The 25,080-nt window shown below is 39.5% G+C and overlaps 1 protein-coding gene across 2 annotated transcripts in view; it reads right to left on the bottom strand.

Moving 5' to 3' along the window:
- LOC121903595 (phosphatidylethanolamine-binding protein 4) overlaps positions 1-25,017 on the bottom strand; it is a 57,617-nt gene extending 32,600 nt beyond the window's left edge. The window contains exons 1-3 of one of the 2 annotated variants that reach the window (XM_042420758.1): positions 24,919-25,017; positions 23,707-23,810; positions 23,036-23,168 (exon numbers count right to left, since the gene is read on the bottom strand). In XM_042420758.1, the coding sequence (XP_042276692.1) occupies positions 23,036-23,168; positions 23,707-23,810; positions 24,919-24,921 (240 nt within the window). In that variant the 5' untranslated portion in view covers positions 24,922-25,017. The other variant, XM_042420757.1, reaches the window with a different exon arrangement.
- Positions 25,018-25,080: the final 63 nt, after the last annotated feature.

Below are 25,080 nucleotides of genomic sequence, written 5' to 3'. Positions count from 1 at the left end.
CCCATAGTGCAGAGCAGAAGTGAAATCTGGGTAGGTGTCGGCCACAGACCACAGAGCTCCATTGGACCATTATAAAGCAGGGGATGTGAGGGCCCTGGGTGGAGGCGGGGGAGAATGAGCCTGCATTCTCTTGGGATTAACTTCCCACTGCCTGCTGTGATCACAGCAAAACAGCACACTGGGACCACACCTCAGACACCAGGTGGCTGGAACAAACCCACTGGGCGTCTATGTCACAGCTAGTGGTCAGTGGTAGAGAGGAACAGGGTGGGCGCTCTCTTCCGTGACACCTATAGAGATTGACGGGGGAATCATATATTTACTCAGCGCCTCTTCATTATTATGTTATACATTTGCAGGTGTAGTTTGTTGAAATACATTTTTATACCGTTTTGAAACTCCCACTCTATGCCAATAGCATCGAATAGATACAGTATTTGCAAAACAAAAGACTGTGAAGAACAAAGGCAGAGGAAGACCAGTATCTCTGAGGATGTAAACTACTGGCTTACCTTTGAGTGAACTCTGCTGGGGATGAGAATCAGAGAGATGTCTAATCGCTGCTCTCGTAGAGCTGCCTGGACTATCGAGCCCAGCTCTTCTAACTGATGACACCACGAAGGGCGAGAGTGAGTTAGCGAGAGGGAGGGAGGGAGGCAAGGAGGGAGGGAGGGAGGAGAGGCCCCTCTGTGAGTTTACAAGTTCATGCTTTATCCCTGACCCAATACCAAACAGTGTCGTCCGTGCAGCTGCCTATTAATATACCCACTGCTTTATCCTCCCAGTTCCTCATCTCCTTCAGCCCCTGTGCACAGAACCCACAACGTTTCATTAAATGGTCAACTCTGCTCACAGCTCGACCCAGAGCAAAGCAACGCATCAATCTCAAATCCCAGTTTAAGTAGCAAAAACACTTGAACTCGTTTGGTAATTAACAGGTATCTGTGTTGTGATTAAGAGACGGTGATGGCTTAACAACCATCGACTGCAGCTCAGAGCAAGGTTGAAAGATCGATCTGTAAATACAGAAAAATATAAACTCTAAAAGTGGGCTGGAGAAGTAAATATTTCAGATGATGGAGAAATAATCTCAGCTACAATTTCATTGTTTTTGCAGCCAAACTGTCTTTAAAAAAGATTTTAAATTAAACAGAATATATAATCTAGTATCAAGTGAATTCACAGAGCAACGATTGTGTGGACTTTTATACTCAGGATAAAGAAATAGGGTCTCATTTTTGAGACAGGATAGCAGTGAGAGGGCAGAAGAGCGATAGGTTGGGAAGGTTAACAGTGCTACCACTGTGAGGGTCAGAAGATGGGGTTCATTCTGATGGAGGGGAGGTCAAGGGTCAGCCAGGCAGCAGTAATTGAATCCTGACCAAGGAATGGGGACCGAACACCCAAAAATGAAATGGAGATAGAAGGGGGGCCGTGGCACTCACCTAGAGGTCACCAACCTTACAGGTGAGGAGGTCCTCGTTTTCATTAATAACAGCCCTCCCCCCTTAATGCGCCGAAGCTATAACCTCAAGACAAGCAGCATTATAAAACCTCCTTCACAGGCAGTCACAAAGGGCAGATCGGTAATCTGCCACAATGGAATTGGGTAAGGAAAAAACTGCCAACAGATTGTGACGGTTTATAATAAAATCTTTACTTTACAAAAATTTCTAGGAAATCAGTCTGGTGATAAAAAAGTATTGTTATGAGTGCAGGGACAACAATACAAAAGTCAACTAAGGTACCTCGAATTGTGTCAGGATCCACAGGTTACAGGTGGACAGCAGGTAGGCTTTTCATACCTGCATAGGGCATAGCAAACATACAAACAACACATGACCCCTCAGGCATCATGTTTTGCATGTATGTTTGTATTGTACAACCACTCATACCTGTCCATTGCCTGCAGCTTTCCACAAAATATGTGTAATGGGAGATGATGCTCCACCAATTTAACATGTCAAAGTCAATTTACTACAATTCAACATCTTCTGTGGCTTTGGAAGCAGCTTTCAAAAGAAGAGAAAATTAGTCAAGTGACGTCACTTGACTAATTTTCTCGGAATTTGGGGGGAAAATTGGGCTTGGGCTTGACATTTTTAACAAAAAGTCTGCATTACAACCTGAGGGTATGGAGTTTGAAGAAGGGTCTAATGAAAGAGTCAAACGAGTTGCATTATGGATCATTATCCAACATTATCCAATGTGTTTGGCGCTTTCTGCATACCAGGGACTAAAAGTCCGGACATTTTGGCCTCCAATTTTGGGAATAATAAAAGGAAATCTGTCTCTCGCTTGTCCCCCAATTTTATGATGCTGGAGTACCACTTTAAGATGGTATATTAAAGCTGCAATAATCAATGTCTTTGACAATGGATCAAATGACTATGTGTAATGTGAAAGGGTTCGCTTGTAGTGATGAACCTACAGAAAATTATCACCAGTCTGCTGTTTCCCTCAGCTCTACTGAGCTTTATAGCTTCCTTCAGTTCATTGTTTTTGTTTTCTGGCCCGCAACTTTACGGTTTCGTTCACTTGAGCTGCAACAGGCAACTGTTTAAAACCTGCTGTATGCTACTTGCCCGGCACCGGACGCAAACAAAGTCAGCAAAACAGAGCAAACCAGGTAGCCAGAAACAAGACTCCAAATAAATGATTAGTCTGTAGTTGCTACTGTTTGCTAATAAATTTGCCACATTAACTTAAAAGGTGGCAATAATGTTGTTTTCACAGCTTGTTTCCTCTGTCCCCAAGTGACTAAAAATCAGCAGCTTTAAAGAAATGCAGCTATTATGCACAAACACTGTAAATTCACACACAGTGCACATGCACATAAAGTCAATGAGCTAAAGACTGTGTAATTAAAGCCACTTGATGTCTTAAGTCTAATTCATCAGAGAATGTTGTACTATTTATTGTATAATACATGAACTCAGTGCTTCTTGCCAACTTGGTGCAACTGAGACTATTATATAAGATGTTTTTTGAGATCTCACAAGAGCCAATAACAACTACAGTCCCTGGTTTAACATTTAGATTGATTATTGACACATATAAATGATATGCAAAGAGAATGCCAATACTCCTCAGTGTGTTCTTAAGCGCCTCACACAGTGCGGGCTGCTCACTACCTCCAAACCTGCCTATTTTTAACTCAGCCTCCCTCCCACACAGGAGTGGAGTGTGAAGTGGCTTATAAATCCACACTTCGAGGAGCCACATGGTCAAAGGAAAGTCACATGTGGATACAAACGCATATTCTAAGACAACACAGCTACTAGATCCCCACTTGGTAGCCAAACAGGAAGCTATGAGGCAGCGGTTTAAGAGGACTCACAGTGGAATATGAAATACAAGTTTACATAATTACATAACATTAACACTTCCTCTGTTTGAACATACAAAAATATATTACAAACCTCATTTTAATCAAATGAACAGATGACAGAAGGTAACACATGACAATGCAATATAATTTTTAGCCTATAGATTCTGCATATTGATTATAAATGCTTTGTGTCTGTGTGTCACACAGGCACAAAGCATTGCACAAAGCACAAAGTCTTGAACAATGCATTATATTTTGGCCTCTAAAAACTACAAATGAGCAGCTCTGATAAACTCTAAAAGTGTTTAAATGCAGTCTGTCCTGAACTCTGTTGGTAAAGCCTTGTACTTTTGCGGTTTGGAACTGTTATGGAGCCATAGCTAACAGTAAGATGGTTCACAGTCTGATTGAAGCTTGAGGGGGGTGAAGGAATTAGTAGCAGCCCAGGGAACCATTTCTGCATTTCTCTCAACACTGAAGACTTCTTTCACCGCACCATGCTTGCGAACACAGCCGTGCTCATGTTAAGCTTATTAGTCACCCTGGATGCGATCTTGCTAGCTGAGGCTTTCAACACTTTCTAGTGGTGGCTTTACACACATACACCTACTCACTGCCATGAAAGCATTTCTGCAAATGCACATGCTCAAACACAGTAACTACCACTAACAGGTACTCTGAAGTAACATGCAGCCAGGCGCTGGGATATGAGACTCAGATTCAGCCTGTGCTAAATGAGGCAAGAGGGAAATATTTTTGTCATGTAGTTTGGCTGATGAGAGCACAACACAGTCAAACAGGGCAAATTACAGTGCTGGACTCATATCCATAATTACTCTGTCAAGCATGTCACACACTAAAAGTCATAGATCTGCTATTTTACCACCAAGTGCAGCCTATAAAACTTACTGGTGAGCACATTCTAATTACTTCACCAGGATGTGGAAATCTAAATCAACTATTTTGATTCCGAAAGCACTAAGGGGAAGTTGGAAAAAAAGAACAAAACAAAAAAGATTTATTGGTGGTCTTTAGTGAATAGAGTAAGCATGTTTTGGTCTGTGTATGTGCAACTGAAGGCAGCATGTTTGCATTGTGAAAAACATGAGATTTAAACACCTAAAGCTCATATTTGACACATGTTTTGAAAATGAACATTATCTGGGTCATCTTTTTTTCTGATTCATGTTTTCTGATGAGAGGAGTGAAAGCAGTGTAAAAGGATCAGTTTTACTTATTTAAACATAAGACTAAATACCATTGTTACATCTATTTGACACTTGATGTCACATTTTAAGGTTTCAAGACTGTATAATGCCTGTAATAGCACTTTATTAAAAAAAAAATAGAAAAAGGCTTACAACATTTACACTTCATGGAGAACCATCATGCAGCAGACACAATTCTGAAGATGATGGGATACATGCTGCCATGAAGGGAGCCTAGTTGTAAGCACTCTGACACCCATTCCTATTTGGCCATGAGAGCTGTTAAAGGTGTCAGGGCTGTTCACAGGCACTGTGTGTTTCACCAGCCAAGATGGCTTCCACATTTTTTCTATCATGATTAATTATGGTTTCTGATGGTAGTACAGTGAGAAAGTGTAAATTATTCCCACATTTTCGTGTGCCCTCCGTTCAGTCACTGTTGTGTAGGAAGATGCTATTGACGCCATCCATGGATGGCGACCAAAAGGCATCTACATGGGGTGGCAAACTCTAGTGCCTATTAAGGGGTGGAAGTGGTGGTGGGGGGTGCTTGGCGTGTTGGCTGAACGTAGTCCAGACTGCCAGTTGACAGGGCCGGATTTTCCAGTATGGAAGACTCTTGTTTCAGTGGGCGAAGCTGGGTGTTGGGAGACTGGGAGAGAGGACTGCCCAGGGCTTGGAAGCTTGAAACAGAAAATTTCAAACAGACAAGCACCGTCTGTGTTCCAGTGTCACCAGCCCACCCGTCTGACAATCAGGGCCATGTCATCACACGGGCTCTGAGTAATTCAGGGAGCACTCTCTTCACCTTAGAAGACGTGGCAATCTCAGACGTCAGTGCGCTCTGAGTTCTCAGCGGCAGAAATAGCATTAAATGAAATACAGCAAAAAGTATGAAAAAACAAAAATGTAATGTTCACCTAAAGGCAAAACATTAAGAGCATGAATAGCAACGCTTGGTGAAATGCAACCACAATACTGTGCTTTGCTTTGAATCCTTAACAAAATCCACAATGTGTCTTCAAAAACATACAGTGTGCATGCAGGACTGAAAATCCTTAGTTTTGGAGAACTGGTTGGAATAAAATAATTCGTCTGACAGATCATTTTGTGTATGTTGATATATTTAACGCTGTCAGAGAGGACATCACAGAGAATGGCACTTATATCACAATGCAGAAACTGTTATCAGAGGAGGTACAGGTTTATGGTTCAAGGGCTCGTCCATTCATAGAGAACAAGCTCAGCCTTTCTGCCTGACATACTGATAAAGACAGCACAAATAAAACAGCTCCACAGCTCCATCTTTGCCTCTCCCCAAGGGAATAATATATCACCCATCTGAATGTGGCACATATTGAATCATTTCCAGCGTTGATGATTCATTTGAATAAATCAGCCTTTTTTATTTTGCCAACTTGAACTGATACTGAAATAAGGAAAACTGAAGTAATATTGTTAGATACGAGGACGGACAGGTGTTAGAGTGTTCTATAGGACTGGTAATCCTAATCCCCTTTCAAGCAACAATTAATGACTATAGCAATAATCTTCCCGTATATGTTGTTGCAATTCCTTTTTGACTGTCAACCATAACCTGCCTTACTCATATTTACCAAATCCAGGGGGATATGTCGCTGCAGGCAGATAGGATCTTATCCTGGATTTGCATAGATAAATGCACAGCAATAATTCAAGAAGCACATGGGACAGACATAGTTTTGACCTGAGATATATTCTCTGGCTATCTTCAATCTGACCATGCACTATTGATAAGACCTGCTCTCAAGGGCTTAATTTTCAAATATGGTTGATCCACAGAAAAAGGTCCACATGTTATCTGCATTAACTCTTAACAAATATCAAATATTTAAAGAAAAAAATGTAAATATGAACGCTTCCCAAACAAAAACTTTCAATGTCTTCCACAAAAAGCTATGGATGCACAGGATCAGCCTATCGGCAAATATGAAAAATCAGCAGCTTGTGCAATGAAAGGGTTATATCCGCATTCAAGCTAAGAGACATACTCTAACATACACAGACACAAATCCTGTTGAGCTGAGCCGAGCAGAGATACCCTACCAGCCCTCCAAGGCACAATTAGGATTTCACGGGGGGAAGAAATCTACATTCCTGCACACATGAAAAAGTCCTTTCTCCCTCCCCACAACAATATCAACTTTTTACTCAAGGAAAAACCTGAAGCACCATTCGATAGGATTTGGACAAAGAAATAAAAAACAAAGCCAGAAAAAAAATCTAAATTTAAGCTGCAGTTGTTAAAGAAAAATATTATGGTTGAGGAAAATCCAGTCCTAAGCCTCCCAGTTCCAATCAATTTCTTCTATTCTCTGTGATATGAAAAGAAGCAACCACTCATAGTTTGTTTGAAGTGCTCGTCTGTGTGGAGCTGAGCTATGTTCAACAACATTTTGTATGGACAGCCTCAGTGTATGATTTTAACACCTGTCAGACATTCAGTCCAAGTACAAGAGGTCAAATACCTGACGGTTTGTGTAAGAGAGGAGAAACAGCAAAACACAAAATTTAATTGCATGAAGTATGCAATAAGTGGACACATTTACAGAAACACATAGTGAAATCACAATCGTACAGCACATATAGGACATGGATATACAGTATGTTCTCTACAGTAAGTCATCGCTGTGTGTTGTCACACTCTTGTCAGCAGGTTGTTAACTGCATCAATCAATGTTATTTGACATAACCTCAATTCAATTATATTGTCTAGTTAACAGCAAATACACTTCCTGCAAACTATATCTGTATGTTATACAAAGTAAGCTATGCAGAATCAGTGAAGACTTATTCTTCTGAGGTTTGATACATTACCAACAATAAACTATGGATGATTCAGTGATATACAACAATTTAAATGACATTGATTATTTCATTATTTGTTATTAGTTGTTCTGTTATTTAGCTAATTAATTTCATAGTAAAACGGAACTAGAGCTGAAACGATTAATTGATTGTTTATTCAATCAGCAAAAAATGAATCTATCTATCTATCTATCTATCTGCAACTATTTTGAGAAATTAATTATTAAGTAATTTTTCAAGCAAAAATGTCTTTTATTCTCAAGTTCCAACTTCTCAAATGTGAGGATTTGTAGCATTTCTTTGTTGGACTGTTGGTCGGACATAGAAGTGTCATCTTGGACTTTAGGAAAATGTAATTTCTCACTAAATCATAAAACAATTACAAAACTTGAACTTGACCACTTTATTTGCAGGAATATTTTAATCCATTTTTAAAAATGTAATTCAAGTAGCACGATATATTCACTCTCAGCAATATAATGGCAAGTTCATGCCTTGTCCTTTCCTCACCCGGACACATAGGACATGTGATCATATACAACAAAACAAAAGGTTAAATGCTAATTTAACATGCCAGAATTAAATCCCCCGACACTCCTTACTGTACTGTGGATAGCGCCACTCAGCCAGAAATGAGAGTACACTTAATGTCATTCTTGCAATTCAGCTCTATACGCAGCGCGCAGCAAACTTCAATATTAAATAGAAAATAATGATAACATGCAATAGCACAATGTGCTGTCATCAAAAAAATAAATAGGCTACAGTAGTTCCTACTTGACTAAGAAAATAGGTTGCTTTGATGATGGACTTCTGTCTTTTTCTTATGCTTTCCTGTGGAGGTATCATCTGCAGTGTGTTGCCCCTCTTTCACCCACATCTCTGCAAATCTTCAAGCAGGGAAGGAGGCAACCCCTGGTCCATCACGTAACCTAGACGCGGAGTCATCTCTATTGTCAAGTGAGTGCTGATAGTGAAAGTCCATTTCTGATTTTATTGTTGTTTGCACTATAGACTGTTCTCACATTGCAGCAGCACTTTAGATTTTTCTTTTTTAAATGGCCTATGGTTTAGATATTTTATGTGGTCTATGGGTGAATCGACATAAATCACCATGAGGGGGATACATTTTTGTCCCCACCAGGGATAAAAATAATTAAGCAGAGGCAGGTATATATAGACCAGAGGGGAAAATCCCCCCCCGGCAAATCGCACCCTGCCTGTAACCACGCCTAAGAGTGATGTCATAGGGTCCTGAAATACACCTGTACATCACTGTAGTGAGATGAGAAGTCAAACCACAGGAGGCCAGCAAAGACAGTACTTTCAGGGGGTGATAAGTTACACTTTAAGTAGAGCCTCAGTGGACTGATGTAGATGCCTACTTAAGAAGAGAAAAAACATTTCAGCAACAATCTAATCCAAGATTGTAAAAAAAAAAAAAAATGTTGCCATGAACAGCTAGGTGGCAAGCGAGCTATTGAACACATGCATTTATGTCTCCACAGAAACTAAACCAAAGCAATGTGCATTTCACATTAAAGCTGTATTTCAATATTCTTTTAAGAAAAAGTTTTGTGATCAAATCAAGTGCTTTTGATATCACAAAGAGGTGGTACACTGATTTTGCTTTAGCTTGTCAGAATGAATGGTGTGTCAATTAGGTAGCCAGGACAACAGCCCATTAAAAAACGCTATTGACATTAACTTACTTATGCATAAAATAAAACAAATGAAAATTTAATTAAATTAATATACAGAATAATTTAAAAAATGCCTCTACCTCAATATTTCAGGCAACTCTTCAAAACTCTCTGCAAATGAAATAAATTATGCTTGTAGCATGGCCACATTTACTTTGACCCCATCATCTCTGATTTAACTTTGACAGACATTAACCTAAATACCATGATGACAATGAATGGTCTTGGGCTTCAGCTCCAATGAGTGTCCCCAAGTTTAAATTTACAGTTCTACTGATGCAATCAGGCAAAATGTATGCCCTGAAGCACATCTATAGAGCATTATGCCAAATAAGGACATAAGCAGTACTTGAGTTTGACCAAGACCTTTTCGCTGCCCGGCCTGTGAAATGGTGTTTTAAGAAAAACACATTGTAACCGTCACTACTGATTCTTAGATTTGTTTCGCGTCTGAAGAAAAGGTTAAGCACATCATCTATCTGAAAATTCCCAAATCTGCAGTCAGGCATGAAGTTGGCACCCAGATAAATCATGCCATCACTGCCTCTGTGTAGGGCTGGCTAGCTGATGACAATAGCTAAACAGCTAAACACTCCAAAAACTCCATGGCAAAGGTGTTTATTTTCATGAAGTGCTGAGCTAGCACATAGCGATTCAACTGCTGTAAAATATATGCTTTGACATTCCTACAGACACAAAATAATGTGCTGGTCATTTTAATATATGTTGCCAGATGGACTGTACTTACAGATGTTAGCTAGCAGGGAAATGAGGATCATTGTTTAAATTGAGGAGCTGAATAACAAACTACCTTGTACATGGACTACCACAGGGTGGTGCTATTACACAGAATAAACAATTTAAACACACTAAACTACATTTGTAGCAGCAGAACACTCCCTATATGGGATCTTTAAAGATCACACATTAATTGAGAAGAATCAGTCTTTGGAGACAGAGGCAGGACTACCTCTGTAACAGGATGAGAGAAAGTCTTTTTAGCCTTTGATGACTTCTGCTTCAACTTTCTGGACCAATCCATCTCCTCTTGGAAAGGTCCTTGTGATGATGGCCATGGGCAATTCATTTCTTCTTGCCCTCTTGGGTGAGGATGAGAGGAGATCTGGATCCGATGACACTGGGATGAGAGGTCTTGCATTCATGACTGCCGCTACCTCAGCCATGAGTGTTATCAGAACTTCATGTGTCAGACAGAATTTTTTCTGTTCAAGCAGCATGTAGTCCAGAATATGACAGATACCAATCATACGTTCCCACAAGCCACCCATGTGGGCTACGTGGGGTAGATTAAACACCCAGGTGCAGCTCTGTGTGCTCAGGTACTTCTCCACATTATTGAATTTGGACTTGTATTGTCCATCTCCAGTTCTCGAGAGGCACCAACAAAGTTCGTGCCCAAGTCAGATTGTCCTTCGTCAGGTGATGTGTCACCCCTGACACTTGTCTTGGACAGTGCAGCAGGAGGCGCGAGCTACGTGTGCCACTACTGTGATGAGAGTGCTGAATTTGAAGAAGTGTTCAAAGTGTTGAGGTTGTACCACATCTCTGGTAACATGCGTGAGACTTGTCATCACCTGGGGACTTACCTCAGAGTCGGAGGCAGGTTTGATGAGGTCATAAGTCTCTTGAGGCTCAGATGGGTGCAAGGATTCTGAAGAGAGGCTGGTCCTGTGAGCCATGTTGTGCTGCTTAAGAGGGCTGGTGGCATGGATCTTGATGCAATGTCAGGTGGATTCAGGTTGGAATGGACATACTTCCACTGGCTAGGACATGATGCTTGATGGATATGCTAAATCCTGTTGTGCATGTAGACACAGAATCTCCTTGACTGGTTGTGGATGTGTCCTAGTACGACCTTGCTGTCCATGTAGTACTTAATGTTGTTGAATGTCACATCCATCTCTGTGACTATCAGCTCAGTGATCTCCACTGCAAGTACAGCCACACACAGTTCCAGTCTTGGGATGGTTATACCAGGCTGGGGGACCAACTTTGCCTTTCCGACGTCAAAGCCGACTTCAGTTTGTTCTTCGTGGTATGTCACCATAATGTAGGCTACAGCTGCAATCACTTTTACTGATCCACCTGCAAAGACTCAGATTTCTCTTTTCTGTGCTCCTGTGGTGGAGAAGGATATGTAATGGTGTGGTATCTGGAGTTCCTGTAAGTCTTGGAATGAATTCCTCCAGGCTGTTGTTAAAGTCAGGGCCTGTGAGCAGGACATTGAGTGACACTCTTCCATATGGTGTGCTGGACTCGAAGACCACTCAGATCTTATTCAGCTTTCTGGGATTGTACATGCCGAATAGGGGGGGTACCAGCACTCTTGTTCTTGTTTCAGGGGTGGTGTGACCTCTGCGTGTTCTCTGCTGAGCATGTTCTCCATGAACTCTATGCAGTGGGCCTTCATCTGCGGTCATTTTTCCAGTGTGCGCCAGAGTAAGACAAGATGGTCATGTGCTTCACTTTAATTTAGCTGTTGCACAGCTGTAGATGGCTTGCACCACCATCCATTAGGATGGATGTTTTGTAGCTGCTCACCTCTAGTGGTCTGTGGGCACTTCCAAGGCATACATTACCTATGATGACCCATTCTAGGTCCAGCCTTTGAGCAAATGGTGCATTGTCTGGACCACTAATCTGCTCACGGACCCTGTGTACCCTCAGGATATCTCTTCCAAGTAGGAGGGGTTTGTTGTAGGAGTATGTAGGAGGAGTATATTGGTGGGCTGCATCCGGGTTAGGTATCTCTGAGTGGTTGTTACAGACTTGGTATCACTCAAGGAGTGTATGTAGAGGAAAGCTTTTTTTCTGCTGACTCCACAGTGTAATTACAGGCTCTTCTCCTTGCAGTCTCTTTAAGTCCAGCACATGTCTTCAGCGTATGTGGGTAGGAGCACCCGAGATCTTGAAGACATTGAAGAACTCAGACCATGTAAGGGATTGGTTGCTCTGCACATCCAGTATTGTGTACATTCTCTTGGATTTCTCTCTGTGTCTGGTTGGATACACCCTGATGAGGCATATCTTGGAGCATGCTCTTCCACTTAGTCCTTCACCATACACTTGTGTGCACCTTAAAATGACCTCCTCGACGTCTGCTTTGTCCTCTTCCCTGCCATGCTCTGAAGCTGGAGGGGATTACTTAGTAGCTGGTTTGAGTAGGATCCAGGACAGCTACTTCCAGGTAGCTGGTCGAAAACAACGAGGGTATTTTGAATACACACAGAGATTATTCGACCAATGAGAATTTGGTCGGATGAGAGCATATCGACCAACTAATCGACCAGGAGACTTAAGCCCTAGAGATATTTAGCAAGGTCGCTGGTGGTTTGAGAGTGGTCATAATTCGTTCCATAGGGCATTCTGTGGACAGGCTTATACACTGGAAATGGGAACTGCTGATTAATGTTCTGTTGTAATGTGTAATGAAGCGTAGTGTAGACAGAAGCAGCAGCTTGCGTTTGGCAGATATTGTGTGGGTGGGGTAATGTTGGCTTAACATCATCTCTCTTAATTTTGGTTGGCAGTTTGCTTGGATGGGGAAATGTTGGGGTACCATTGTCACTCTTTATTCCGACAGGCGGATAACCTGTGCATATGCTGGCTTGCTCTGTCACATAGGCAGCTGTTTGCCGGTATTGGCTAATTTGCAAGGCCAGACTGGAGGCCTTGCTGCATACTTCTGTATCCAGTTCTAATAAACTGCAATGTATTTGCCTCTGCTATGGCAGCATCTTTTTCTTTTTCATCATTTAATGCATCAAGAGTGACTTGAATGTGTGCCTGCTCAACCTTAGTTCAATATCCCTTTACGTATGCACTGCTCTAGCTTGCGCTGCTTCAGCTTTGCTCTTGCCATAGCAATCACTAAGTCAGCCATTGAGCTGGACAATGAACGAGATGCCTGTAAGCTTACACAGCAGTCATCTTCATTTCCTTTGTTTGTGTTGTCAAATTCTTCAATAATGACTTTGTGTTTTTTAGATATCAGAAGGAGAGTTAAGCTGGCGTGAGGGCTGTCTGAATGCCTTTGTGCTATCCACTTAGCTCTTGGGATTGTGTAGCTCCGCAGGATGACTGTTGTTGTCTTCACCGCTGGCAGTGTTATCGACTTTTCACTGTTTAGGCCTCCCAAGCTGATGATGCTAGCTATCCAACCAGCTAAACACTCCCAGAAACTACACAGCAATGGTGTTGATTTTCATGAAGTTTACTGAGAATCTTGTGAAACTGTAAGCACAATATGGATGCAATATCAGAATTATTTAACAGTACTAAACAGTAAGCATAGAACAAGTTCAAGATTCAAGATTTAGTTTTTTGTCATTTTCTTGTGTATTTGCATACACAAAAACCAAAATGCTGTTCCTCTCAGCACCCAGCAGTGCAACAACAACAGGAAGGATAAAGATATACTGTATATCTAAAAATTCCCTTTAAAAAAATTATAAAAACACATAAATTCCAAGAGAAAAAAAACAAAAAACACACAAACAAAAAGAGCAGTTAGCAGCACAGTGCACTACAGTGCATTTGGAGAGAAAAGTAGTATGTCTCAGTTTGATGTAGACAGTAAGTATCGTATGGTAAATATCTAGGCAGATAGTATGGCGATACGGAGCTAGCCTAGCCACATAGCAATTCAGCTACTGTAAAATATATGCTTTTACATTCGTACAGATACAAAATAACCTGCTGGTTATATTAATATATGTTGCCAGGTTAACTCTACTTACAGACGTTGCTTTAGCTAGCAGGTAAATGAAGACCAGCGTTTAAACTGAGGAGCTGATGACCACTAATGGTGCATATCACAGACCATGAGTTGCGGTCACCTGGTTTCTACAGCCTGGCTCACACTGGAAGTGAAAATTAAATAAGAAACAACCTTGTACATGGACTACCACAGAGTGGTGCTATTAAACAGGATAAACAATTTAAACACACCAAACTACATTTGTAGGTGCAGAACAGCTTCAGTTTTCTCATTATCCCTACCTCTCATGACATTCAGAGAAAGAAACAAAGCATCCTGCCAACACCTACTCTGTGAGAGAGCTCTTTCAGTTCAGCTCAAAAGCTGAGAGCTCCAAACCTCCACACCACAGTGTGGGCAGTTCTGGCAGAGCCATGTGCCTAAGAACACTGACTGAGTGCAACAGTTGGACTAATAACAGAACAAAAAAAATAAAATGGATGCATAGCGGGGACAGCCACAGCTCAACAGCTGAGACGCAGGTTGACTTCTGCCCACCTTTCTTATTCAGGAGCGGAAGATGTCCACAATGCCTCTCAGGTCTTAGTGCCATGAGGGGCGGTGAGCTCGCAGCTTCAGCCACTTCAGGGTAAAGCAAATCACTTTAATATGTTAAGAAGATTAAGCTGGATAAATGTCTAGATACATTTTTTGAAAAGCCACGTAAATCTCTAGTGTTTTTATTTGGGGAGGGGCGGTGTGTGAGTCAGTTGAGACGATCAACACAAGCCCACCAAAATGCAACGCGATTGGCTAGGGAAAATTGGGCTTATTTGAGATTTTACATTTTAAGCTTCTTGAATCTAAGACCATCCCACCTCTTTCTTATTATTTTTAACACCAACCTTTGGGACAACAAAACTATGGAAAAAAATACTGGTCACAGTTTCATGTGCCACTGCTCTCTCGGCTTAGACTCAGCTGTCTTATCCTGCTTATACTTATATTATAGCCTTAATTGTGCAGGTCAATGTTTTTCTTGAGAGACTGCTAATCTGCTGGTGAAAGCATGTAAGAAAATACACAAAGAGGAAGAGAAGGAGGTTAAAGTTTAAGGTCCCTGAAGTAAGGTACTTGAAGGGCTTTGGGCTTCTTGTACATTTTTCAGGTAAATCTTTCAAGTCAAATTAATTAATTGAAGCAGGTATATTCTAAATGCAAGATGGATGGTTGACTTTTTTTTATCTTAAGAATTAGCAATCTGAGGGTGTCCGCCTGTCAGCTCACTGTGCTAGAAATTGAGTGTGAAAACGAAAGGGAGAAATGGAACAAATAATGTAAAGGGATTAACAAATCATTTGCATAACATTTTCTCTGCTTCCAAACTACAGGATCAGGAAAATGACGACGAAGACAGTTTTATCGTCTCCTGTTCTCAGATCAATCAGTGTATCAATGGACCTGATTGCTGCTACCATTAATGACAGTCTTTTAATGTCAAAAGCAAAGTGAATCATGGCTAATACATCTTGAAAAACAGAAAAAACTCTACAAACAAAAATATCAGTCAAAAGGTAACTGAACAAGTTGGGAGATACAGGAATCATTTCCCAAAGAAAACCTTGAATACAGTGTATCTTTGAAATGATACTTTACTTTTACTGTGCCAAATGTGTATTAACCTGTTTTTTTCTTACACTTTCTCTCAACTCTTCCAGAGTTAAGACAATAAGACCACTGGGGAGATGAAGGGGATGGCATTATGGAGAGTTAAGCATTATGAGCAGCCCTGAAGCTGTTCTTAAAGAAGGTGAATCAGAGGATTGGGACATAACTGTAACTAAACCCTGTGCCGGACCACAAATGAGAAGCACAAAACATTTTGGGCAAAATGCCACTAAGCCAAGCATCTGGGTCTTAAGTAAACTTCACATCATCACTTTTAACTTTGTGATTACTTCTAAAAGAAAAGAGGCTGTCAAAGTAAAGAAAGTCAATTACCTCAGTTTTAAGCATAAGTACCAAAGTAATCTTGTCCGCAAAGCTATGAAGACTGTCTAAAGTTACAAAAGATAAATTTATTCTACAACAGTCAAAATGGAAGTCAAGAAACTTCCTCACAAAAAGGTCTAACATGTACAAAAGAGAAGCCCAGAGATTTCATACAAAATAGAAAGATCAGAAGACAAAATGAAATCTGCACAGAGAAGCTTTATATTTTTGTAAGGTGATATTTTTGGGTGTCATGAGGACACATACATCTTCCCGCTGGACAGATCACATTAAGAAAATGTACAAGTTTCTTACTGTGCAAAAGTGCGACCTAGTCGTCTCCAGATCTTACAATGATTCCCTGGCAAATGTTAGGTTTCTGTAGCTCATATAAATAGAAATTTAATCTTGTATGTTTGTCTAAGTATCCACAGCAGCAGATGCACTTCCCATGCAGATTATGAATCTCTGTTTGAACAGATCTCACCGTCAATGTATATGAACTGACAAGATAGAATTTCTGTGTGAATACTGAATAATAATCAGGAGGCACAGGTTCAGATGGTATTTTTATTAAAGACCCACTGCTACTCTAAGTCTTTGCTATTGCCTCTGTACTGAACCTTCTGTTTGCAAATTTGAATCTAATTAATGAATTTCATAATTGTCATATGTGGTCTCACGTTGGGAATTTGCACATGACTCCAACATGTGGAAACTAACCTTTGCATATTATTTTTTTTTCCAAGAACGGATGGTTGCAGTTAGCTAACACATCAGGATTATCCAGTTATTATTCGATAGTTATACTGCTATGTAAAAAAAAAGTTGACATCTGGATATAATGTCTATTCAATAACTGAAAAAGTTACTATGTATAAAAACAAATGACCAATAAAAATTGTACACACATCATCTATTGGGTTGGCTTTACATGTGGAACCATCTCCTTTTCTCAGAGCTTTTGTCAGACTGTGAATTTTCTCCAATACCATGCTTGCATAAAAACCTGACCATTGTCATCTGTAAGAGCATCCCAGAGCTTCCTTAATCTGTTCTTATCCTCCCATTGATAATACAATACATTTTCATGGTAATTGAAATCATATTTTACTCACAGCCATAGAGTAAAAGTATTGCTGCCTACGCTCTGAGACCAAATGTTACATACATCTTGAACAATGGGGTATAAAAGGGCAGCTTCAAAAAATATAACACACTGTGTCAGTATATAAATGAATGTGATGGGAGGAAACAGATGATTTAGAAGATGAAGAAGAAAGGAAATGGAGAAGCTGAGAAATAGGAAAAAATAAAAAATACTAGTTGTGGGACATAAATGTGTCATGTGCAAGCTCACTTATGCACAAGATACATTAGTACATATCCTTTTGACCTCAGTTCTGGCCTCTGACACCTCGAGGCAAAACAGCCTGCATGAATACCTTTTCTTGCACCTGTAGTGATCCGCACGTCACAGACATGCAACACAAGATGCAAATTATTCTTCTGTGTGGAAAGGTGGCTTAGGTGGTTTATTGCTTCTCTTCATTCTACTGAATATGCATAATCAATCCAGCGCTCCGGGTAGCAGAGGGTTGTAATTCTTTCCTCTTCAGAAGATAGCATTAATCATATACTGTATGTTGTGTAGTAATGGGCAATGACTGAATGGAGCGGGACACGGGTCAGCTTAACGGGGTGTTAAAATGACAAAGGGGAACATTAGCTAAGGAAATAAACTCCTTGAATCTCGGCCAAACACACTGATTTAATCCAGCAGAGCCAAAAACACCCACCTGATGACACAGAATATGCAATTCGATGGATATTACAGTACATGCTTCACTTGTTGACCCTCGCTGTCATACAGTATAAAGACCCAAGAAAGCACCTTGTCTGTTGATCTAAATATAAACAATATACATACAACGAAGACCATCGCCTACTGAAAATAAAATCCCTATCTTTGTGCTCTCAAATCCCCAACATGAAGACCTATCAGGAATCCTGCATGGGTGGACATGTAGGCTTTCCTAGGAATGACAGGGTCTGCTAGAGAGGAACCCCACCCTCGCTTTCTCCAGCATGCCAACACAGAGGAGAGTGGGCAGCGCTGAGACGGCAGCCTGCCGTGGGCACTGCCAGGCTTAAAGCTGCCCTGTCGTCATCAGAGGCTTGCAGAAAAGAACGCTGAGATTCACCAAAAAAAGAGGAGGGGGATCGTTGCATTTAAATCCTCTCTCAACGCCCCCACATGTTTTAGCAAAGCATAAAAATCATTCACAGAGAGAGAGAAAGCGAAAAAGAAAAAGATAGAGGGAAATAGAGAGGAAACAGCTATTAGCAGCAGTAAGCAAGCTCAAGAGATCATAGTGAGGCAGCTCTAATCGCAGTAATGGTTTAAACCCTCATTCCATCCACCAGATGCAAGAAATGTCTACCCAAAAACAAGGCTTTGAAATCCCCCATGTCTAAGAATGTGCCCTGTGGCTATGGTCCTTACTGAAAGACAAAAAAAAGAAAAGAAAATAACAATACCAAAACTGTCTCCACTTTTGGAGTAACTATAAGGTAAAGATAGCTCCTGTGGCCTGTGCTGTTTACACCAACTACATCAAGGAAAGATGAGCAAGCTTGTATTAAAATAAAGGCACATAAATGAATATGAAGACTATGTTAATGTCAGTGATCTTAACTGGGAAGTTAAACGTAAGCATGCTCCTATGGATGGGTTTGAGACCCTACTTTCACCTCTAAAATAAATAAGGCAATCAGTTTTTTAATTAAGGAAAAGACTACAGAACTCACTTTTCATAGACGTGCCTTAATTTTGCTAAATGTTGCACTGAGGTCCAGGTAAAATATCTAAATATCTCAAAACTGCTGTCTGGCAAAGTCACACTATTAGCATCATTAGATGAAGCTGTCTGAAAATATATGTTCAAACTAAAATAATTGTAATCAGGCTGTTTGTAAAGTGCATTTAAAGCTCACTTAAAAACACATTTTATGAAGGTTTAGGAACATGAAAACACATTTTTCTGGTTGTGCCAAAAGCACATCTGGATGAGCCACAAAGCCAAATATACACAAGCTTCTTTTCATCTTTTTCAACTCAGTGTTTTGGTTATTTTATTTTTGGAGACTTCAAAATTGTCACTATTCTTGTATTATTCTCTGCAGGCAAAGCTTTATCTGACAGATTTTTTGTCTTCCAGCCAAGTTTGCTGTTTCTCCAAAGAGCTTCTGTGAACGTCAGGAACCCGTGCAGCTCTTCTTCTCTGTGAAACACAATTTCCTAAAAGCATTTTAGGATTTGCAGTAAATATTGATGTTGAACTGGAACACCAAGAGAGATTTTTAACAGGACAAGGTGTGATACTGCCATTCGATATTTAGAAACTTTTTTCATCATAAATAACATGATTCATCTGCACTTCTATTTAATATTATATTTAATAATAATAATCAACAATAATATCAATACAGTCTAATGTACAAGATCTTCAGGTAGCAGGATGTTCCATGTAATACGTTTATGAATGTGATTTTTATAGGTGACTTCTGCTTAATTATTATTTATCTTATGAATTTAGATCCAATTACAGCTTTGGCTCCTCAACTCTATCCTGTGCCCATGTAAAACATGAGAAAATCTCTTTGTCTAGATTTGTCATCAAAGATACTCACTAAAAGCTGTCACTGCCGATCAAAACTAGGAGTTGGCTTGGAAAAACAAACTAATTGGGATCATTATTATCGTGCTGTCACACAGGCATGAAGAGTCGTTTCTACAGTGTGCATGTCAAATATGACAACAGGCAGGTCAAAACAAATAAATGCTGTCACTTTTGAATTTACATTTATTAGTGTCTTCTATGAATCATTGTGATTGTTTTGACACCTATTTTTGATTGCAGTGAAGTTAACAGATGATTCTGTGAATATGGACACCAGTGTCTTTGTATATTTGATCATATTTGGGGTATGATGTGTACATGTAAACATGAGAAACCTGTTTATACGAATCCCTGCTAACTTGGTTGTAATATTATCCAGTTGTCTGAGTGTTTGCATTGGTGCAGGTTTGTTTTTGACTCATTCACATTCATCAGATCTGTCATTTCTAAGCCAACTGAGTTACCTCAACAGTTGAGGATGAATTCAGTTTGGTTTCTAACTGCCTGGACACGTTTACTGCTTTGCTGGAATTTCTTCAGTAATGGAAGTCAAGAGTGTTAATAACGTTTGTCATCTGCATTACCACTGTCAGACTTTCACATTTATTTCAGCATGTAGACCATTATTTATCATCATATGATTGCTTTAATGAATGCTACATAACTTCAGTTAAGGACAAACTTGCAAATATGCCAGAGAATGATCAGAAAACTGAATAAGGTGTTTACATACCACAGTATCCAGGTGTCTATCAGTATGATGGTGCAAAATAGAAGCAACGCTTTTGATTTCAGTAGCTATATATGACATTCTCCATAAAGACACTACATTTTAAATAGGTATATGTCTCATTTTAACATATGATGAAGATTATTTGCTGCTCTGCCCTGGTATAAAGGCATCGTTTACTTTGGTGTTTCAGAAAATTGACTGGTGCCTAATATTTAGCCAGAATTCAAACCAGAATTGTGTTACACACCCTCTTCTAAACATTAGCTTTATTCTTGAGTGCAAAACTTTCTTTCTACTACTTTCTTGATCTATATCGTACAGTCATGATATTTGATTTCAAAATCCTCTTCTACAGGAAATAATGCAACAGTTTCACAGTTTCAGAAGTAAATTTAGGACAGTGGACTTGCTTTTAAACGTGCATGCATGCATACCAACTTATTACGATGATTTCTAAACATGTTCCCCATGAAAGGATCTGGTCAGGTCTGGTCCACTACCAACTGTGATTGACTCTTTGTACTAATTTTGATTATGAGACCAACTGTTACCAAGTCATGTTGTTCTAATTTAGTTCATCATCCAGTACATTAAACTGTAGATGCTTTTGGGACTTCTGAGTGTCATAAGGATTTCTGAAAATGCCCACATGTTTTGGTAACACGTACGTTCAAGTGATGAATAGTTGCACTGAAGTTTGGACACAGAAATCTACAGTTTCTGTGGCCCTTTGCTTTTGTTTTTGGTCATGAGTACCTATTTAGAGGCAGGTTTATGGGACCACTGCCCATTGCGCTCCATTACAATTACTCAGCAGGCATGCATCCCATCCCAGTAATGAAGTGGGTGTTACAGTGGGTGGATTCAAGCCTGAGAGGCCACTATTCTGTATTCCTGCTACTGGGTACAAGGGCTGAGTGGCAGAGAATAGCAGCAGCGCTGGAAGCATGGCACAGTGACAGAAAGCGTGGTGGACTGGCAGACCAACCACAGAACCACAGGCAACAATCTGAGCCTTCAATAGAGCGTATTTGCTTAAGTGTCAGGAGAAATGGAGAATTACATTTCAAAGCCCAGTAAATAAAGTTTGTATTGATTTAATCTAACATGTAATCTGTTTTGCTGTCTGACACTGATTCTGGCAATAAAAGAGAATCATGTAAGACAGCATTATAGATAATACGGCCATAGATCAAATGGAGTTTGGGCAAGAGAAGGGCAATAGATCATGTTCAAGCTAGACTGCTTAGCTGTGGAATTTATAAACTACCTCCTAAATCGAGGTGGCTTTCAATTTAAGTTTTCAATTTACAGATATAGGATTTGGTGTACACTTGATGTAATTTCATTGTCAACTTCAGCAGGGGTTCTGTGGCTTGGGAGCTGCATCTCTCTCAATGTCAACAAAAGAAAACTACAGACAAAGATCCAATAAATGAACAATACACAGATCATCTGAATGAATCTCTGTGATAATTTTACACATAGCAAGAGTAAGTAATTTATTATACTACATGACATTCAAGTGCACTTCATGTAATGTCAACCCATTTTCAAAACTTCTTTACCTTTTCAGTTTATGAGGTATAAGAGGTATTAACAGGGCTAAAGTGTTAATGCCATCCTCTTCTATAATCATTTCCTTTGTTTTATCCTTGGCAAATATCATTGTGACACTGATATTCTTTATCTTTTAAATCAAATTTACACTAGCCTACTATAAATGAAGCTAAAATTTTAAAACTACACTCAAACTTCCAACAGCAGTTACTTTAGATTTCAGACTAGACCTTTAGATAAAAGACTGATAATTAATAATATATTCATTGTATCCTGCTTTGTTTTAGGGTTACGCTTAAGAATGTTACATAAATAAGTAATGTTACTTAAAACTTTAGTTATCATTACAGATATGGGTTCATACACTTTAAAGTATATACAGCTTTGTGTGCTGTCTGCTGCAATTAAGTCTAATATTTGCAATGACATCTAACTGAAGATGGAGATTTACAGTCTGAAGAGTCACTAGTATGAAATACAGATTTGAGTATTTACCAGACAAAATCAGTCAATGATTTCAGAACATCAGTGACAGTATTACCTGCTTTACAATTTATGTTATCTGACATTCTGAACAGTATAAACTACAAGTGCAGATACGACATTAATGTACCTTGGTTTAACACAATTGTTCATTGAAGGGCTTTCAAATATGAAGTGCTAGCACCACTCTCTGGTGACAGAGATTATTACTGTGTCTCAGTGCTGGTAAATGCAGATAAAAGAAAGTAACACAGATGCTCAAAACTAGAGAATTGATATTTAAAATATTACTGAAATGTTTTATCATGCTCATCAATTTTGCAAAATGTTATGAACATCTAGTTTTTTTGCAACAATAACTTGTGTTCTGTTGAGATGGAGATGTGACTTATTTTATCCATTACTGCACTCTAGTGTTGAAAATAAAGATGTGCATGTTTGACAGTACAATGACAGACACGTCCCAAAAAAGCTTTTAAACATAATTCAGATGTCTTTGTCTGAGGTATGACAAATATGCTTCTGTTTAATAAGAGAGAAGGAACAAAATGCAGACACATGTACCAATGGATATCAACTTTATGTAAATATATGTTCTGTGACAGTATTGATCAAGTTAAAATTGTTAATATTTTCCCCTTTAATAACCCAGAGTAGCACAGAATATGATCCCTGCACACTTGTACACAGAAAATAGAGGTTTAACAGAACTGTTTATGATTACTGTGATATCCACACACACACACACACACACACACACACACACACCTCTTACCTTATGTGCTGCAGAGAAGTAAATCTGTGGGGCTTTCCAAACTGTGCTGATCATCTTTCTGAGTTTCCCATCCTTTGGAATTATGAGGCATTTGTCGATGTCCAGCCCCGGATAGATCACCTCTAGACCGCCACTTAATGGAAGAGGAGTAAAAGATGAGACTCAGTCTATTCAATTCTGTATTGAATTCTGTGTTGAAGGCAAAGTCAACAAGCTAAAACCCTGAGACCAAGATTTGAGGTTACAGCCAGCTTATTGAAAGGGGCACTCCAGTGATTATTGTAATTGTATTGTATTGTAATTAAAATATGTAATAATAATAATAATAATAATAATGATGATGATTAAAAGAATGGTAAAAACCTCCACCAGTAGAGGTAGAAAGATCCTGACTTTAACTCTCTTTTATGGGTCAAGCTCCAAAAACACAACAGACATAGAAGACATTATACAACATGTTTTTACAGGTTGGGTGGTACTCTTCATGATGAATAAACTGAACTTCACGTATAAATTGGTGGAGTGCCCCTTTTAAAGGGTTCTAAGTCATGAGCATGAAGTGATTAAGTACAATATTGAGTGAGCTTTAGTGACTGTCTTTGCCATGTTTATTTTTGTGTATGATTTTCCTTGTACATTAGTACCTATCTGAGGCATTATGGGCTACTTACTGGCAAAAAGAGGAATCCAGAGAGCTCATGGTGTCTGATGCTGCTTCCACACGGTAAAACCCAAAAACACAGGCACATAACACCAGAAATGGTGCCGGCACAGCCTGCAGAACAGCAGTGTTGGGTTAGAGGCAAGGTGTACTTCTTTTCAATAGATATTTAGGCTGCATTTACATTGTGTTCAGGAAATGTTTAATTTTTAAAAAAATATTATTGTTCTTTTTCTAAGCAAAATCAGACCAGACTTTGGCACTAAAAAGATTCTAATTTTGAAAGATATCTACTTGATTTGACTCATTTGGACAGCTGACGCTTCATATTAGCTTTAGACAAAACTTTTAAATACATTTTTGCACAGGCGGAGGACTGTTGACTTTGTCTCCCATCACTTACATTGAAAACACATTTGAAGGGGGTCTTTTAATAGCAACTATGTACAGGAAGAATGATTACAGTGAGTAAAACCTTTTTCTGTTTCTGTGTAAAGCTCACGAACATTACATATGAAATATGTTTTCCAGCAGTTGAAGAGCTGTACTTAACCACAGCTTTGGGGTACTCTTACTTCAGACTTTATATATATTGTGCTGCTATGACGAGTTGAAACGTATGTATCTATTCCAACTGCCAGTCAGTTTATTATGACACCTGACCCCGCCCACACTTTTTATACTACTGGTGACACATCAGCATAATGAAAATCCAAGTTTGCTTTTAAATATTCATCTTAATTAGTCTATTTCTTGTTACAGCCAATGTCGCTGTTAAATTACAATTTTTCTTTTTAAATTTGTGTCACGCGCGTTAATTCGGACTCAACAGGAAGAGGCACGCGCTTCACTGAAAAAAGGTCTCGCTTGTTGCTAATGCGTCATTATATTTCCTTAATAGCTAATAGGTAGCCTACACTTAGTGAGACAGTGCAATACACATTGTCTCAAATATGTATCTCCTGTTAACAAAGTGTATTTTAAAATGACACAATTCTCTCTTGACTCGTGAAGGACATTTATTAAGTAAACATGAGCTTAAGTTTCCTTCGCTGGTTTTAGCTTGTTTATATTTATGCAGTTTATTTATTTCACATGTCGACACGGTAACAACTTACCAAGTGTTCGTGCAGACGGACAGCTGACATAATATTAAACTGCATACGGACTGCAGTCTTCTACATTGACATGAGGGTAGCTACATTCATTTTTCATACATTACCATGGTTCTGAAGTTGTGCACTTGTGTTGTGTTTTGCTGCAGGTTTCTCTTTCTGGTTCAGCTGCTGCCGCCTCTGCGCACTGCAGGATCCTACTGACGCATGAAAGCTGCAAGAGTTTCATATGACAACTAAAAAGGCTTTAAAAAAGACACCGGCGCGAT

This window comes from Thunnus maccoyii, chromosome 9, assembly GCF_910596095.1.
Source record: "Thunnus maccoyii chromosome 9, fThuMac1.1, whole genome shotgun sequence".
Classification (NCBI taxonomy): domain Eukaryota; kingdom Metazoa; phylum Chordata; class Actinopteri; order Scombriformes; family Scombridae; genus Thunnus; species Thunnus maccoyii.
This window is presented reverse-complemented; position numbering and strand designations above follow the sequence as displayed.